This window comes from Lithobates pipiens, unplaced genomic scaffold, assembly GCF_037356315.1.
Source record: "Lithobates pipiens isolate NorthernLeopardFrog02 unplaced genomic scaffold, aLitPip1_a1.2 Scaffold_19, whole genome shotgun sequence".
Taxonomy (NCBI): Eukaryota; Metazoa; Chordata; class Amphibia; order Anura; family Ranidae; genus Lithobates; species Lithobates pipiens.
In genome coordinates this window covers 553459356-553475474 of record NW_027507764.1, presented here as the reverse complement: position 1 = coordinate 553475474, position 16119 = coordinate 553459356, and the positions used below count along the sequence as shown (strand labels likewise).

At 51.9% G+C, this 16119-nt stretch overlaps 2 protein-coding genes across 3 annotated transcripts in view; one reads left to right on the top strand and one right to left on the bottom strand.

Annotated features, from left to right (window-relative positions):
- The window catches only part of NTAQ1 (N-terminal glutamine amidase 1), a 34659-nt gene extending 21463 nt beyond the window's left edge, over positions 1-13196 (bottom strand). The window contains exons 1-3 of one of the 2 annotated variants that reach the window (XM_077493292.1): positions 13025-13196; positions 7402-7501; positions 7114-7164 (exon numbers count right to left, since the gene is read on the bottom strand). In XM_077493292.1, coding sequence (XP_077349418.1) covers positions 7114-7164; positions 7402-7501; positions 13025-13092 — 219 coding nt within the window. In that variant the 5' untranslated portion in view covers positions 13093-13196. The remainder of the gene's footprint in view (positions 1-7113; positions 7165-7401; positions 7502-13024) is intronic. The other variant, XM_077493291.1, reaches the window with a different exon arrangement.
- A 285-nt stretch (positions 13197-13481) lies between these two features.
- Positions 13482-16119, top strand: part of ATAD2 (ATPase family AAA domain containing 2) — an 89643-nt gene continuing 87005 nt past the window's right edge. Inside the window, exon 1 of the mRNA XM_077493290.1 lies at positions 13482-13889. Within this exon, the coding sequence (XP_077349416.1) occupies positions 13737-13889 (153 nt within the window). The 5' untranslated portion in view covers positions 13482-13736. The remainder of the gene's footprint in view (positions 13890-16119) is intronic.

Genomic DNA, 16119 nt, shown 5'->3' with positions numbered 1-16119 from the left:
TACAATGCCAGCATCGCGGAGAGGCACGCGGGAGAAGCGAGGCTTTGGGCGTCCGTATCTATGGACCGTGGTGAGTGATGGTTTATTAAAGTCAGCAGCTACACTTTTTTGCAGCTGCTGACTCAACCTCCTGGCATCCGCACTATGGTCGAATGACGGCTACAGCGCAGATGTGAATTTCCCGGGAGGCTGTCATATGATGGCCTCCACTACGGACGCTCCCTACACGCGCCCTGGAGGGCGCGCACAGAGCGCGCTGTGATCACCGAGTCCCTGAGACTCAGGTGATCACGATCCAAGTAAGGGGCCGGGGTCCCTGCCCCTTACCATGTGATCAGCTGTCAGCTAATGACAGCTGATCGCATGATGTAAACAAAAGCTCAGTGATCGTTTTTTTTATTTCTCCTCACGCCGACAGCGGAGGAGAAAAAATTAATAAATAAATAAAAAAATTTAAAAAAGCTGATCACCGGCTTATCTTGAAGGGACATCCGTCCCGAAGAGGTAGAGGCAATTATGCCTCATTTATAACAGTGCCCACAAGTGCCACCTATCAATGCCCACCAGTGCCACCTAGAAGTGCTGCCTATCAGTGCCGCCTCATCAGCATACATCAATGATGGACAAAAATTACCAGTTTATAAAGTTTTAAAAGAAAAAATGTAAAAAGACAGAATTTTTTACATTTTTAAAAATCGCACACAGGTAATCAAATACCAAAGAAATCTATTTGGGAGGAAAAAAAAAAAAATGCAAAAAATTTCATTTGGGCACAGTGTTGTATGACTGCGCAATTGTCAAAGTGCATCAGCGCTGAAAGCTGAAAATTGGTCTGGATAGGAGGGGATTTAAGTGCCCAATAAGCACGTGGTTGATGAATACAAAAACCGGAGTTAGACTTAACGGTAACTCTTTTTCTAGGAGTCTTCCAGGACAGCCTCTGAGATATAGGGCTCCTCCCTCCGGGACAGGAAACACGTCAACCCAATCAAATAAAATAGTGGTCCTCCAGGCCCTCCTCAGTTTTACTCCAAGAACCGCCGGAAGGCTCTGAAAGACATAACACGCTAACAACCACGTTAGTACACATCCTCACCACTAGTCCAACTTAAACAACTTTGGGTGGGAAACCAGGCTGTCCTGGAAGACTCCTAGAAAAAGAGTTACCGGTAAGTCTAACTCCTGGAAGACGATATGAGAAAACCGGACAGCCTCTGAGATAAGCAAGGAGCTCACCTTGTTAGGGCGGTGTCAGGTCACCTTGAGGCCAGGTGACAGATGCACACCATAGGAATTAGGAGTGCACCGCAAGGTTGTGGACCCTACGGCTGACTGCTGCTGACAGAGGTCAAGGTGATAGGAAGGCAGGGCCGCCAGAACACCAAGATGGATCCCACCGGGGATAGAGCGTAAGATTGCCTGGGCGCGGAGTCTAAGAGCCAGCAGGTGTTCACCAGAGCCTCGAGTGGTGAGGATGGACTTGGCTGCAACTGGCTCCAGGTCGCAACCCCCAGGGTCCCCCAGCTCGCACCCACAGTAGGCAACAGGAGGATAGGGATGGTGAGGGACAAAGCCAAGGTCGGGGTCACAAGCAGACAGGAATAATCGGGGACACGCCAAAAGGTCAGGATCACAGGCAAACTGGGATGGTCAAGGACACGCCAAAGTTGGTAACGGAATAACAGCAGAGCACATGGCAGGTAACAGGAAGCTAAACACACAAAGGTTGATCAGCAGGGCTGGCCTGCAGTGCACAGGTTAATATAGAGCTCTCTGATAGGAACTAGGGTGGAGCCATGCCAGAGGATGGATTATAAAAGCAGTCAGGTGAGGGTCGGCTGGTCTCTAGAAATGAACACATGGAGACAGGTAAGCAGACGAACTCTATTGCATAACCATGACAGGCGGGACCACTCCCTGGAGGACCTTTCGTCCAAAAGTCTGTTCCTTATCAGACAATAAATCCAGACGGTAACGTCTTGCAAAAGTAGAGTAGCTGGACCAAGTTGCTGCCTTGCAGATCTCCTCCGGAGAGGCTCCAGCCCTCTCTGCCCATGACACGGAAACCGCCCTGGTATAGTGTGCCTCAACTAAGGGAGCCTGCTTCCCCTCTAATTCATAGGCTTTAACTATCGCCATTCTTATCCACCTGGCGATAGAAGATTTTGACGCCTTGCAGCCCTTGCGGGCGCCCGAAAAATTTACAAAAAGTGAGTGACTTCCTTAAGTCCCTAGTGGCTTCCAAAAAAATTAAGAGGCTTCTTCTGACATCCAACAAACTCAAAGATCCCGCCTCATCTCCGCCTGAGGCTGAAAAAAAACGTTGGCAAAATAATGTCCTGTGTCCTATGAAAAGCAGACACAATCTTAGGGAGAAAACTAGGGTCAGTCTTAAGCACTACCCTGTCTTCTAAAATTAACAAAAATGGCTCCCTGACCGAGAGCGCTTGCAGATCACTCACCCTTCTGGCTGAGGTGATCGCTATCAAAAAAGCTGTCTTTAGTACTATCCATTTAAGTGAGGCCTTCTCTAAGGACAAATCCCAAGTAGGACAGGATTTAATCTTCACAGGCCTGGATCTAGCCAGAGCTTTGAAGAAGTTCTTGACAAAAGGATTCTGCTGGAGAGAGGACTGAAGAAAAACACTTAAGGCCGCCACCTGTACCTTTAGGGTGCTGATAGAAAGGCCCAGCTCTACCCCCGCTTGCAGAAAATCTAGGACTGCCGGGCCACCGGGATGTCCAACTCCCTGTTCTCGCAGCCAGGAGTTAAACCTTTTCCCCTATCTTGGCGTAAATTGCTCTAGTTACTGGTTTACGGCATTCTACCAAGGTCCTAACCACTCTCTCTGAGAAACCTTGTGATCTTAAGATCTGTTCCTCAGATACCAGGCCGCAAGCTTGAGTCTCTCTGAGGATGTAGAATGGGCCCCTGGGAAGTAATAGCGGAGGATGAACAACCAACTTCTTTATACTGGCAAACCAGGGTCTCCTTGGCCAAAAAGGAGCCACCAAAATGAGGTCCGTAGCTTCCAACCGGAACTTCTGCAGAACCTCCCCTCCGGTAAGGATGGTGGCGGAGGCATAACAAAGGCCGAATTGCCAAGGGCGTCTATCCCCCTGGCCCGATCCTGTGGGTGAATGGAAAAAAAGTGTCACCTTCCTGTTGCAAATAGGTCTATTTCTGGCCTTCCCCAGCATGACACAATCTCCTCGAACACTTCCCTGTTGAGGGACCACTCGTCCTGGCCTACCTTCTGCCGACTGAGAAAATCGGCCAGCGAATTCTGAGCTCCCTTCAGATGAATCGCTGATAGAGGACAAGTTCCTCTCGGCCCAGCAGAAGATTCTGTCCGCAATAGCCTGTAGCGCGGGGCTTCTGGTTCCCCCCTGCTTGTTCAGATAAGCTACTGCTGCCACATTGTCTGACCGAACCTGCAGATCCCTGCCTTGTAACTGGGACTGGAAGGTTTCTATAGCATTCCAAACTGCCAGAAGCTCCTTCTGGTTTGAGGAACGACCTGTCTCTACTTTCGACCAGGTTCCTTGGGCTAAGATTCCCTCTAGGTGGGCACCGCAACCCAACGCACTGGCATCGGTCGTGACCACCACCGTGGCCTGTGGGGACCAGGGAAGACCCTTGTCCAGGTTGACCTGGGCCCGCCACCACCACAGAGAACTCCTGACGGCAGAAGATAGGCATAACCTGATCCAGGCTCTGCTCCCTGCCGTCCCAATAACGGAGCATAAGTCTCTGCAACGGGCGCTGATGATGCCTTGCCCAGGCCACCGCTGGAAAACATGATGTCATCAATCCCAGGACTCATGACCTCTCTGATCTGGGCTTCCCGACCTGATTGAAGCTGGGCTACCGCCTACTCTAGCTTGTTGATCTTGTCCGCTGGAAGAAACACCCTCATCTCCACTGAAGAGATCCTGTACCCCTAAATACAGGGACTTCCTGTGAGGGGGTCAACTGGGATTTTTCCTGGTTGATCAGCCACCCCAGTGAATGCAGGAAAACCAAAGCCTCCTGCACGTCTTTCTGCAGCTGTTGGGCCGACTGAGTAGATCGTCCAGATATGGAATCACTGTTATAGCCCTGAGTCTTAACGGGGCCAGCGCCTCTGCCAGTACCTTTGTAAAGATCCTTGGTGAGGCAGAGAGCCCGAAAGGGAGAGCTCGAAACTGGAGGTGTACCACTCCCGTGTTCGTCTGCACTGCTAGCCTGAGAAACCTCTGGGACTCCGGATGAATTGGGATATGCACATATGCATCCCCGAGGTCCACTGTGGCCATGTGACAACCCTGAAACAGAAACTTGGTTACCGAGAAGATTGACTCCATCCGGAACCGCTTGTATTTTATGAACCTGTTCAAGGGGCGGAGATTCAGGATCAACCTGAATTTCCCTGAAGGTTTCTTTACCACGAACACGAACACGTGGGAGTAAACCCCCAAGCCTCGTTCCTCCAGAGGCACCTGCACCAGTACTTCTTGGTCTACCAGGTCTCCCAGAAGAAGACCAGAGCCTTTGCCTTCTCTTGGTCCCTTGGTAACCTGGTTACCTGAAAATTAGGGAGGGGAACTGAACCAAACTCCAACCTGTAGCAGTTTCTTATTACATTCTCGTATGAACGGACTTTCGGTTGAAGCGTCCCATTGTGGAAGAAACTTCCCCAGCCTTACCTCCACCGGGACACAGGAGTCACTGGGTTTTAGGGGAGGATTGAATAAGATTTCTCCTCTGCCCCTCCCCTTGTGACCTGACCAATGTTTTTTGGGGTGAACCTCCCTTTCCTGCAGGTTCTGCTGCCTAGAGCCTCGAAAAAAATGCTTTCCTTCAGCCTTTTTTCTTCTCTGGGAAAGCTTTCTTCCTATCCTGCGTGCACTCTAACGCCTCTTGCAGGCCCGGCCAAGTGGTCCCCTGAAAAAGGTAATCCGCACAGTTTCAATTTCGAAGCTGCATCACCTGTCCAGGTCTTAAGCCAAACGGCCCTTCTGGCTGCGTTCACTAACGCGGCAGATCTAGCGGCCAACTTGACTGACTCTGCGGAGGCATCGGCCAAAAACCCCACTGCCTTGAACAGTAGCGGAAAGGAATTCAACAGTCGTTGCCTGGAAGTGCCCGCTGAGATATGTGACTGCAACTGTGTAAGCCAACACTCTAAGTTTCTGACCACACAGGTAGCTGCTAGGGCTGGTTTAAGCCCAATCAAAGAGGCATCCCAGGCCCTCTTAAGCAGCACGTCTCCCCTCTTATCCATGGGGTCCCTGTGTGAACCCATATTATCAAAGGCCAAATCTGTCTTTTTAGAGACTTTAGCCAAGGGGGCATCAAGCTTGGGAACCTTGTTCCAGGGATGCACCGCATCCATCTCAAAAGGGAACCTCCTTTTAAGGCTGCCTGAAAAAAACTGCCTTTTTTTCCGGTTGTTCCCACTCCAGCAGAATTGCCTCAATCAGCGATTTATGGATGGGGAATACCCCGTCTTTCAGTACACTCGACCCTTGATACATCATGTCGTGCTTAGAAAGTTGGACCTGTTCTTCCCTGATCTCCAGCGTGTCATATATTGCCTTAAGGAGGTCACCCACATCGTCCAAAGATAACTTATATCTGGACGATCTAGCGGACTCTTCCTCCCCCTCTGACTCAGAAGTAGACACTGTCCTAGAGGAGGCTAACGACCTTGGTACCCTCTCCTTATCCACCTCTTCCTCCTGACTTGGCTCAGACAAGGAGGGCATACTCACGGCCCTGCGTAAGGAGACAGAAGAACCCTGCATCCTATCCATCATACTCTTAAATGACTGGAAAGTGGATGCAATCTCATCCTTTACGGATGTCAAAACTTTGTGACAAGCTGCCACCGAGTCCTCCTTAACAAGGCTACTGACACAATCTGGGCAAAGCGGCTTCTCCCAACCGGTGCCTAACTTAGCCCCACACACGGCACATTTCCTTCTGGGCAAAGGTATCTGGGCTCTGTCCTGTTTGACCTAAAAAACAAAGAAAAACAGGGTCCCATTAGAATACCACCCCTGACCCACACCACTGTGCTTCTAGGGTCTGCCTAGGAAGTACCCCCCTCACCAGCAGGTTCCCCACCCTGGGAAGGTACTATGGTCAAAGTGACCCCTCAACCCCCCCAGTGTAAGTCCTGGTCTGCCCTCACCAAGCTTACCTGGGAGGTGCTGGAGCCTGCCGAACTGGAGTCCACCTGCACAACTGCGCCCTCCATGGTTCCTGTGTTTTACTCAGTCTCCGAGTCCTTACACTGCTCCAGACAGCCCTGTAGCCACACCACCACGCCCAGAGGACTGAAACAGGTCCCGCGGCACCCCCCCGATGATGCGAATCCGGCGGAAGTGCGTCTGTCACACTTCTGGACGCCGCAACGCAAAAAACTCCGCACACTCACGCCGTTCGTTCCTTACGACCGCACCGCCTGCAGTATCCGAACGCCATCCAGTGGATCCGAACGTCTCTCGCCCGCCATCCAACCTACCAGGTACGAGCGGTTAGCGAGGTAGTGGGGGAGATTGCTGCACATCGGGGTCCTGTTCTCTCCGAACGTTTAATGGCAGTGGGGACTGATATCTACTCTCTCCTCCCTCCGAACGGACCGAGGGGTGCTATGGGCCAGGTCCATCAGGTGCTCCCCCCAGGACATCCCCTGAGAAGGAGCTCCCCTACTAGTTCCGACGTGCTCCTTCCCATCTGGCAGAAAACACAAAAACTGAGGAGGGCCTGGAGGACCACCCTTTTATTTGATTAGGTTGACATGTTTCCTGTCCTGGAGAGAGGAGCCCTATATCTCAGAGGCTGTCCTGTAAGATGATATGAGAAAATGAGTAGAAAAGGTCCCTGTGACACGCAGAGTTTATGGAATGGATTTTGTATCATGATGCTTCCCCAGTAAAGTGAACTGAATATGGAGTTCTGGTGACTTGTCACTCTTTATTGGATTCTTTAACTCAGCCAACCTGTTGTGTCATTTTCAGCACTCACCATCTTGATAAAGTCAAAGGCTGAAGGCGATGCAGTTCAAACATAGACTAATTTGTACAACATCAGTATTATAAGGGATAACCCAGCATGATACTCACCCATATTACAGGTTCATCTTGCCTACCACATTGCTGTTTCCAAATAGGTATCTGTATGCAAGAGAGGAAAAAAAAAACTGACAATTTGGATCTCCAAACAGCAAAACAGATTATGGCAATTTGGTAGTTTTAATGGAATAAAACTTAAATTTATGTAAGGATGTACAGCCACTGTGTTCCCATATAGAAACATTGGCTCTCTGTACGCAGCTCATTCAGCCTGTATGGGCCACAGCACTTCTGTGAATGAGTCCCAAGACAGATGGTATATATAGATGCAAGCCTCACCATTCTTTTTTCATTGGACAGGAATACAGCATAAAATTCTTGCAGAGGCTTTTCACTCTGATCTCGGATGTACTCGCAGAGCTTCCAGACATTTTCTTCACTGTGCAAGAAAGGAAAATGAACAAGTCACATTGCAGTAGAGCTGCACAATTAATCGCCAAGAATCGTTATCGCGATCTTGACTAAAGTGTTTCACGATTCTTTTTATACAAAGAATTCTCTCTGCTCTTCTGAAGCCTTCAAAAGAAAGGAAGAGAAAAACTGGGCTGTCTGCCAAGAATCAAAACATTCTTTATCAGTTGAACTCAAGTATAAACATTGTAACAATTTGTCAAAGGAATAGACTTTGTGTGCAAGTGAAAAAAGTTTAAACCTAAACCTTTTTCTTACATTTGTTGGTTTCAAGTTGAAATCTTTTTTTAGCTAGAAAATTACTTAGAACCCCCAAACACATACAGATTAATAGGTACACAAATCTTTTTTTTTTTTTTTTTAAACAGGCTACACAGAATAGGAAGGAGGATGGTGGAGGGAACGCTTTTAAGAATAGTTATACTTAAAGCGGGGTTCCACCCTAAAGTGGAACTTTCCGCTCATCGGAACCCTCCCCCCCTCCGGTGTCAGAGTTGGCACCTCTCGGGGGGAGTCTATGCCTCTTCCTGTCCCGGCACGCTGTCTGCTGGGACACACATGGGTCCCAGAGACAGCGCGGACCATTCCTATTACGCTGCGCGACTCACACGTGTGTAGTAGGGAACCGGGAAGTGAAGCCGCAACGCTTCACTTCCTGATTCCCTCACCTAGAATGGCGGCGATCGATCTGCCTCAGCTGCCGACATCGCTGGATCCTGGGACAGGTGAGTGTCCATTTATTAAAAGTCAACAGCGGTAGTATTTGTAGCTGCTGGCTTTTAATATTTTTTTTTTTTTTACAGTGAAATCCCTCTTTAAGCTTTTCTTCCACTTTAAAGTGCTTGTAAGGGCTAGAGGTTTTTTTTTTTTTTTAAACCTTTATGCATGAAAGTAAAAAACCTGTGTGCAGCTTCCTCTGCCAGTCCTCCTTATACTTACCCGGGTCTGATCTCGATCTATCGATGGGCACAGGAGCAGAGGCTCTCCCGGCTGTCTCCCTTCTTATTGGCTCAGACAGAGCAGCAGGAGCCACTAGCTCCTGCTGTTGTCAAATCACAGCCAGTGAGGGGGGTGGGGTTGAGCTCCACTCTGTGCATCAAGCAGGGAGCCAGCATGCACAAGTGGCTTGTTTTGGGGGCCCTCAGAAGGGGGGTGGGGCCAGGAGCACTGGCAGAGAACCTGAGAAGAACCACCATCACACAGAGCAGGTAAGAAAGATATGTTTGTTAAAAAAAAAATATATATCCCTTTACAACCACTTTAACAACAAGCATGTTATACCTCCACTGTGCAGCTCGTTTTGCAGAGTGGCCCCAATCCTTTTATTTAAAAAAATAAAAACCCACAGACAGGAGCACTTGTTATTAAAACACAGAGGGGCTTATATAAAGTTATAGAAGTGGGTTAGCCACTTTAACCACTTGCCTACAGTGTTAATTTTGGCAGCAAGTTTTGGTTTAGTTTTAGTCTTAGGACTAAGAAAGGCATTTTAGTTTTAGTCCCATTTTAGTCTTCTGCAATTGTTTTATTCGACTAAATCTCCAGTACATTTTAGCGTCTAAAACCTAATGGGTGTAATCAAATTGTATTGCATTAGTTAACATTTCTCTACAATTTCCAAACTCATATACGGTTGGAGTGAAAAATCAAATATGTTTTTTACTATGGTATTGGAGGTATGAACATGCACTACAGACAAGTGTTAATTTTGAAGTCAAATTTCAATTTAGTTTTAGTCTAAAGCAGGGATATGCAATTAGCGGACCTCCAGCTATTGCAGAACAACAAGTCCCATGAGGCATAGCAAGACTGACAGCCATAAGCATGACACCCAGAGGCATGATGGGACTTGTAGTTTTGCAACAGCTGGGGGTCCGCTAATTGAATATCCCTGGTCTAAAGCCTCATACACACGATCTGACTTTAAACAAACTTTCCCGTGGATTTCGGTACAAAGGGCGTTGGCCGTGAACTTGTTAAGCATACACACGATCTGACTTTTTCAGCCAACTTTCACCGAATCACGTGGTTTTTCTGCTCTTTACCGCCACCTTTGGTCAACTTCTGTATTGTTGTCTGATCTTTTGCATTGGTTCTGAGCATGCGCGTTTGTAAAGCCCGATTGTTTTCTGTACACATGATGGGACTTTGCTCCATCCGACTTATCTTGTCGAAAAGTTTGTCTGTTCGCACAGCCATTTGTCCAATGAAAACCAAAAAACGCTTGTCTGATGGAGCGCACACACGGTTGGATGTTGCCTTAAAACAGCCAATTTGCATGTTTGTTGTCAAAAAGTCCAATCGTGTGTATGGGACTTTAATCTTTGACTAAAATGCCATTTTCGCTTTTAGTCGTATTTTAGTTGACGAAAAAAAAATATTAAGTCAACTAAATTGTTTTATTCTTTTAGTCAACTAAATTAACACTGCTTGCCTACTGGGCACTTTCACCCCCTTCCCGCCCAGGCCAATTTTCAGGTTTCAGCACGGTCACACTTTGAACGACAATTGCGTGGTCATGCAACACTGTACCCAAAATACATTTTTATCATTTTTTTTCACATAAATAGAGCTTTATTTTAGTAGTATTTAATCACCACTGGCTTTTTTACTTTTGTTTAAAAAAAAATAAAGTTTCCAGTTTGTTATAAAATTTAGCAAACATGTAATTTTTTTCTCCTTCACTGATGTGCGCTGATGGGCACAGTAATGATAATCAGTGCCCATGTCCCTTTTACAGAAGTTGGTTAATGGCTCTCTTCTCCCTTCCTCGCACTGCCAACACAAGTAAAAGAAATGCCAATAACCTGCTTCTGTTTACAACACGATCAGCTGTGATTGGACACAGCTGAGAACGCAGTAAAGAGCCGCTGATTGGCTCTTTACCTCAATCTGTGATCAGCTGTGTCCGGAGAACACTGCGATCACGGGAGGACGTCCGATGAACTGTAGCCATCATTCGGCTATAGGGCAGTTGGAAAGTGGTTAAAAAAAAGGCATCTCATTTGCAGTCCAAGTCCAACTACTGATGAATTTCTTAACATATCGGCAAATGCAGCCTGTGAAAGGATGCGCTCCTTCTCATTGGCTGGATACCGCTTTTTCACGGATTGGCTGAAGTTTGCGGGAGACGGCTTCATCTCCAGCCAACATCATCCAATCCTGCAGCGGAATGTCACTGCAGTTTGTGGGGAAGCCAGCGGAGTGTGCCGCTACAGCACACGGGTCTCCGGTACCCTTAAAATGACCCAGCCTACCCATATCACTAGAAAACACAGGCTGCCTGTACCTCTAAACAACCTACCCACACCGCTACAGGACATGGGCCACCTGCACCTCTAAAGAACCTAGCCTACCCACACTGCTGCAAACACAAGCCCCGGCCGCCTGTTTCTCTAAAGAACTCCACATGTGCCACAAGCCTACCTATTCTGCTACAGAACACAGGCCGCCTGCACCGCTACAGATCCCAGCCCACCTATTCTGCTACAGAACATGGGCCGCCTACACTGCTATAGAATCCAGCTTACATATGTTGCTACAGGACACTGGCCACATGGGCCACCACAAAACCAAGCCTATGTCACAAGACACGGGCTACCTGCGCCACTAGAGAACCCAGCCTACCTACCTATGTCGTTGCAGGACACTGGCCGCCTGCGCCACTAGAGAACCAGCCTACCTATGTCACTGAGGTGGGGGGGATATCTGGTAAAGGAGGGGGGGAGGGGGTGTCTGGTAAAGGAGGAGGAAGGGGTGGTGTCTGGTAAAGGAGGAGGAGGAGGGGGGGAGGGGGTGTCTGGTGGAGGAGGAGGAGGGGGTGTCTGGTGGAGGAGGAGGGGGGGGGGGGGGAGGGGGTGTCTGGTGGAGGAGGAGGGGGTGTCTGGTAAAGGAGGAGGAGGAGGGGGTGTCTGGTAAAGGAGGAGGGGGGGGAGAGGGTGTCTGGTAAAGGAGGAGGGGGGGGAGAGGGTGTCTGGTAAAGGAGGAGGAGGAAGGGGGAGGGGGGGTGTCCGGTAAAGGAGGAGAGGGGGGGAGGGGGTGTCCGGTAAAGGAGGGTCCGGTAAAGGAGGAGAGGGGGGGGGTGTCCGGTAAAGGAGGAGAGAGAGGGGGGGGTGTCCGGTAAAGGAGGAGAGAGAGGGGGGGGGTGTCCGGTAAAGGAGGAGAGAGAGGGGGGGGGTGTCCGGTAAAGGAGGAGAGAGAGAGGGGGGGTGTCCGGTAAAGGAAGAGAGAGAGGGGGGGGGGTGTCCGGTAAAGGAGGAGAGAGAGAGGGGGGGGGGTGTCCGGTAAAGGAGGAGAGAGAGAGGGGGGGGGGTGTCCGGTAAAGGAGGAGAGAGAGGGGGGGGGTGTCCGGTAAAGGAGGAGAGAGAGGGGGGGGGGTGTCCGGTAAAGGAGGAGAGAGAGAGGGGGGGGGTGTCCGGTAAAGGAGGAGAGAGAGGGGGGGGGTGTCCGGTAAAGGAGGAGAGAGAGGGGGGGGGTGTCCGGTAAAGGAGGAGAGAGAGGGGGGGGGTGTCCGGTAAAGGAGGAGAGAGAGGGGGGGGGTGTCCGGTAAAGGAGGAGAGAGAGGGGGGGGTGTCCGGTAAAGGAGGAGAGAGGGGGGGGTGTCCGGTAAAGGAGGAGAGGGGGGGGGTGTCCGGTAAAGGAGGAGAGGGGGGGGGGTGTCCGGTAAAGGAGGAGAGGGGGGGGGGGTGTCCGGTAAAGGAGGAGAGGGGGGGGGGGTGTCCGGTAAAGGAGGAGAGGGGGGGGGGGTGTCCGGTAAAGGAGGAGAGGGGGGGGGGTGTCCGGTAAAGGAGGAGAGGGGGGGGGGTGTCCGGTAAAGGAGGAGAGGGGGGGGGGTGTCCGGTAAAGGAGGAGAGGGGGGGGGTGTCCGGTAAAGGAGGAGAGGGGGGGGGGTGTCCGGTAAAGGAGGAGAGGGGGGGGGGGGGTGTCCGGTAAAGGAGGAGAGGGGGGGGGGGTGTCCGGTAAAGGAGGAGAGGGGGGGGGGTGTCCGGTAAAGGAGGAGAGGGGGGGGGTGTCCGGTAAAGGAGGAGGGGGGGGGGTGTCCGGTAAATGAGGAGGGGGGGGGGGGGGTGTCCGGTAAAGGAGGAGGAGAGGAGGGTTGTCTGGTAAAGGAGGGGGGAAAACTACATAATCCACTGACACAGGGCTGGGGGACTCACTTAAATTGACACAGGGTGGATTTGGGGGGGCGGTCAAAATGGCACAGGAGGATCAGAAGAGGGAAAATCAATAAACGTGTACCATATTCATCTTCATGGAAAAATAAGACATCCCCTGAAAATAAGACCTAGCGCATCTTTGGGAGCAAAAATGAATAAGACACTGTCTTACTTTCGGGGAAACAGGGTATGTCACCGCAGGACACGGGGCGCCTGTGCCAGTAGACAACCAGCCTACCTATGTTGTGACAGATCCCAACTTGCCTATGCTGCTACAAGACACTGGCACAGCTATGAGCCCCCTGGTGGTGGGAGAATGGTGCGGTTCCTCTTACCAGTAACAGTTGGTGTAGGTGCAGTCTGTGCGGGGTGGAAGGAGGTTCCTGTCCTGGGAAGGAGTCATGACTACACAGGGAGACACCTCTCCATTACACACAGAGGTGACATTTGGTGTCACACTAAACTCTCCCCCCCGGAAACAAGTGATCGGAAACTGTTATCCGACAACACAACCTCACCTGGCGCAGCAGGACTATTTCCCCGCCTTTACCCTCCCACTTCCCTCAACCAATCAGCGCCCGATCAACAGGAAAACAACCCGCGTATCCCTCCTTTCAGTACACACGCCCCGCCCACTGTCATGCGCCAGAGCCAGTGTTGGACGTGTCAGCATGCTGGAGGGGGGCGTGCCCCCGTGACAGAGAGCCAATCGGATTAATCTTTGACCGTCCGCGCCAAAACTCAACTGCAATCCATTGGAAAAAAACCTCCGCCGACGGTTTCGCGCCGCGACAAATAGTCCCAAAGAATTTCCACCGCCCTGCTGGCCGTAGCGCGCCCCCGATCCCGGTGCGGGCTCTGTAAGGACAGAGGAGGATCGCGGCTGTTCGGAGGGACGGCGGGGGTGTCGGTGCTGTGAGGGGATTAGTAGGGAGGTCGGTGGCGGAGGGATCTGTTGGTGGCGCTCGCGGTGTGTGAGGAAGGATTGTGGCGCCAGAATTTGGAAGTGTTGGCGGTAAGAAGCCGTGTGAGGAGGAGGAGGCCGTCATGGTGCAACTACGGAGCTCGACCGGGGCCAGGAGTGCGCCCGACAACGAGGACGATTCGCTGCTCGACTCCAGCTCGGAATTCCTGAGTCTAGACCGCCGGGGATCTCGGAGAAGCGAGCCGCCCGGGGGAGAGGAGGGGCGTCGGGCCAAGGTGAGAGGACTACAGGGGATAGACACCCCCCCTCCCACATCAAAAACTATATACCATCCGAGTCTACCATCTGAGACATGGGCCACACATCTGATTGGGCGATCTCCGCTAGGCCGTGCATGCTCCAATCTGATTGGGCGATCTCCGCTAGGCCGGGCATGTTTCAGTCTGGTTGGGCGATCTCCGCTAAGCCGGGCATGTTCCAGTCTGATTGGGCGATCTCTGCTAGGCCGGGCATGTTCCAGTCTGATTGGGCGATCTCCGCTAGGCCGGGCATGTTCCAGTCTGATTGGGCGATCCTCCGCTAGGCCGCGCATGTTCCAGTCTGATTGGGCGATCCTCCGCTAGGCCATGCATGTTCCAGTCTGATTGGGCGATCCTCCGCTAGGCCGCGCATGTTCCATTCTGATTGGGCGATCCTCCGCTAGGCCGCGCATGTTCCATTCTGATTGGGCGATCTTCCGCTAGGCCGCGCATGTTCCAGTCTGATTGGGCGATCTTCCGCTAGGCCGCGCATGTTCCAGTCTGATTGGGCGATCTTCCGCTAGGCCGCGCATGTTCCAGTCTGATTGGGCGATCTTCCGCTAGGCCGGGCATGTTCCAGTCTGATTGGGCGATCTTCCGCTAGGCCGGGCATGTTCCAGTCTGATTGGGCGATCTTCCGCTAGGCCGCGCATGTTCCAGTCTGATTGGGCGATCCTCCGCTAGGCCGCGCATGTTCCATTCTGATTGGGCGATCTTCCGATAGGCCGGGCATGTTCCAGTCTGATTGGGCGATCTTCCGCTAGGCCGCGCATGTTCCAGTCTGATTGGGCGATCTCCGCTAGGCCGGGCATGTTCCAGTCTGGTTGGGCGATCTCCGCTAGGCCGGGCATGTTCCAGTCTGATTGGGCGATCCTCCGCTAGGCCGCGCATGTTCCAGTCTGATTGGGCGATCCTCCGCTAGGCCACGCATGTTCCAGTCTGATTGGGCGATCCTCCGCTAGGCCGCGCATGTTCCATTCTGATTGGGCGATCTTCCGCTAGGCCGCGCATGTTCCAGTCTGATTGGGCGATCTTCCGCTAGGCCGCGCATGTTCCAGTCTGATTGGGCGATCTTCCGCTAGGCCGCGCATGTTCCAGTCTGATTGGGCGATCTTCCGCTAGGCCGCGCATGTTCCAGTCTGATTGGGCGATCTTCCGCTAGGCCGCGCATGTTCCAGTCTGATTGGGCGATCTTCCGCTAGGCCGCGCATGTTCCAGTCTGATTGGGCGATCTTCCGCTAGGCCGCGCATGTTCCAGTCTGATTGGGCGATCTTCCGCTAGGCCGCGCATGTTCCAGTCTGATTGGGCGATCTTCCGCTAGGCCGGGCATGTTCCAGTCTGGTTGGGCGATCTTCCGCTAGGCCGCGCATGTTCCAGTCTGATTGGGCGATCCTCCGCTAGGCCGCGCATGTTCCATTCTGATTGGGCGATCTTCCGATAGGCCGGGCATGTTCCAGTCTGATTGGGCGATCTTCCGCTAGGCCGCGCATGTTCCAGTCTGATTGGGCGATCCTCCGCTAGGCCGCGCATGTTCCATTCTGATTGGGCGATCTTCCGCTAGGCCGGGCATGTTCCAGTCTGATTGGGCGATCTTCCGCTAGGCCGGGCATGTTCCAGTCTGATTGGACGATCTTCCGCTAGGCCGGGCATGTTCCAGTCTGATTGGACGATCTTCCGCTAGGCCGGGCATGTTCCAGTCTGATTGGACGATCTTCCGCTAGGCCGGGCATGTTCCAGTCTGATTGGACGATCTTCCGCTAGGCCGGGCATGTTCCAGTCTGATTGGACGATCTTCCGCTAGGCCGGGCATGTTCCAGTCTGATTGGACGATCTTCCGTTTGGCCCGGGCATGTTCCAGTCTGATTGGACGATCTTCCGTTTGGCCCGGGCATGTTCCAGTCTGATTGGACGATCTTCCGTTTGGCCCGGGCATGTTCCAGTCTGATTGGACGATCTTCCGTTTGGCCCGGGCATGTTCCAGTCTGATTGGACGATCTTCCGTTTGGCCCGGGCATGTTCCAGTCTGATTGGACGATCTTCCGTTTGGCCCGGGCATGTTCCAGTCTGATTGGACGATCTTCCGTTTGGCCCGGGCATGTTCCAGTCTGATTGGACGATCTTCCGTTTGGCCTGGGCATGTTCCAGGCTGATTGGGTGATCTCCTTTAAACACTTGCACACAAATATGCTGCCTCTTTGCGGATGG